Here is a 2139-nt window from a genome sequence, read left to right on the forward strand (position 1 = left end):
TTTAGTGCTCAGTCACTCATTGTGTTACCAGAGTAGAGCAAACTTGGAAACAGATTCCTTGCTGAGTAGCTCACTTGGCTCACCTCTGATGGTGTGTGGCATGATAGTCAACTGTGAATTCTGAACACATCTCTCTTTTCAGAAGAGTACATCCTTAGACCTGATTGTGTAGAAAGTATGTGTTTGAGGTTCTGAAGGCTTGACTTTTTGGCCAGCCATTTGCCACCACTGCAAGCCCGAGAGCGTGGAGGCATGTAGACTGATGTTCAGATGACTCATGCACAGTCCAGTCCTGTTCATCAGGGCTGTGCGGATTATTCCTATGTCTTTGGCTGCATGTCCCTGTGTGAATTCCCCACCCTGCTGAGCTGGGCTGGACCATGTGTGAGTCACATGGGTGACCTTTGCACCTCTGGCCCAATGCCTGTTCCATCCCTTGGGCACAGTGAATTTTGTAAATTACAGCTCCCACCTTCCCTCTCTTTTCTCATTGATTATAGGAAAGCTTAAACATACAGTTGTAGATTTTTGAAGGAAATATACTTTCCTGGCATAAGTTTTGTGCATTGACCTGACTTCTGATTTGATCTTCTTTTCTAATTCATATATGCTGCTGGGGTATCTTTTTTTTTTTTTAGTTTAGTTTTCTGTAGTGTGTATGTATTTGTAAATTATAATTCACATTTTTATAAGTTAGGGACCAAAAATAGAGCCCAGGGATATAATCCATTTCATTGTTACCTCAAGCGATAGTGAGTGGAACAGACTGTGGTCCTCCTACCTGCTCCCTTACACCATGCACTTGCACAGACACATGCATCCATTATGCTGAAGACACACACTCCAAGATCTATGGTCTTCAGAGTGAGGCCTCTTAAGACAAAGTTGTATACTAAAGTTTTGATTCAGAACTGCTCATCAGAACTCGACTCAGGGCAGCCTTCATCTCTTTGTTCCGTAAACTGTAGATGAGTGGATTCAGCATGGGGGTTACCACACCATAGAAGAGCACCACCACCTTGTCCTGCTCAGCCGAGGCTGTGGAGTAGGGCTGCATGTAGGTAACCAGGGCCATCCCATAAGACATGGAAACCACAGTGAGGTGGGAGGCACAGGTCCCAAAGGCTTTGCGGCGTCCCCCTGTAGAGTGGATCCGTAGAATGGCTGCCACAATGTAGGCATAGGACAGTGAGACCAGGCAGCAGGGCACCAGCAGCACCACCACACTGGAGGCCAATATGACCACCTGGTTGAGGGTGATGTCAACGCAGGCCAAGCGGACGAATGCCAGTGTCTCACAGGCCACATGGTTCAGCACATGATGTCCACAGGTAGGCAGGCGCATGGTGACCACTGTCTCCACCACAGAATTCACCACGCCTACAAACCAAGAGACAGCTGCCAGCCCAATGCAGCACCTTGGGCTCATCACTGCCACATAGCGCAAGGGGTCACAGATAGCCATGTAGCGGTCATAGGCCATAGCAGCCAGCAGCAAGAACTCAGTACCCCCCAGGGCCAGTGAGAAGAAGAGTTGGGTCCCACACCGGGTGAAGGAGATGGTCTTCTTTTCCAGCAGGAAGTGCACCAGCATCTGGGGGACGCCGCTAGAGGTGTAGCAAATGTCCACCACCGAGAGGTTGCAGAGGAAGAAGTACATAGGCAGGTGCAGTCGTGCATCCAGTCCGATCAGGAGGATGATGAGCCCATTGCCCAGCAGGGTCAGCAGATAGACGGCCCCAAATAGGACAAACAGTCCAGCCTGGGTCTGCCTGTCACTGGAGAGCCCCAGGAGGACAAACTCACTTTCCCAGGTCAGGTTGTCCCTCCTCATAGAGCAGGTGGATCAGGCTGCCAGGAGAGGAGCAAAGGCAGAGAGGGGTAAGTAAAGGTCTCACTTTAGGAGGAAGGGACAGCTGGACTCTCAACTAGATTGAGATTCTCTTAAGGACAAAGTCCCTGTTCTGGTCATCCTTTTGTGGCTAGGACCCAGCATGGTTATAATTACAGAGGAGGTGATCATTCACAGTACAAGGAAAGAAAAAAAAAGTGGTAGAAAAGGAAAGAAGGAAAGACAAAAAAGAAAGTTAAAAAACAAAGAAAAACTAAGGAAGAAAGTTTGGACATCAGAAAAGGAAG

At 48.4% G+C, this 2139-nt stretch overlaps 1 protein-coding gene across 1 annotated transcript; it reads right to left on the reverse strand.

Moving 5' to 3' along the window:
* Positions 1–892: 892 nt before the first annotated feature.
* Positions 893–1834, reverse strand: LOC106003718 (olfactory receptor 2F1-like). The gene has a single exon (XM_013045637.1). The coding sequence runs from the start codon at positions 1832–1834 to the stop codon at positions 893–895; it is 942 nt and encodes a 313-aa protein (XP_012901091.1).
* Between the last annotated feature and the right edge of the window lie 305 nt (positions 1835–2139).

This window comes from Mustela putorius, unplaced genomic scaffold (genome assembly GCF_011764305.1).
Source record: "Mustela putorius furo isolate JIRA1106 unplaced genomic scaffold, ASM1176430v1.1 tig00003845_pilon_pilon_pilon, whole genome shotgun sequence".
Classification (NCBI taxonomy): domain Eukaryota; kingdom Metazoa; phylum Chordata; class Mammalia; order Carnivora; family Mustelidae; genus Mustela; species Mustela putorius.

Excerpts from the sequence above, each read along its gene's own strand:
- LOC106003718 (XM_013045637.1), bottom strand. The coding sequence starts at position 1,834 with ATGAGGAGGGACAACCTGACCTGGGAAAGTGAGTTTGTCCTCCTGGGG.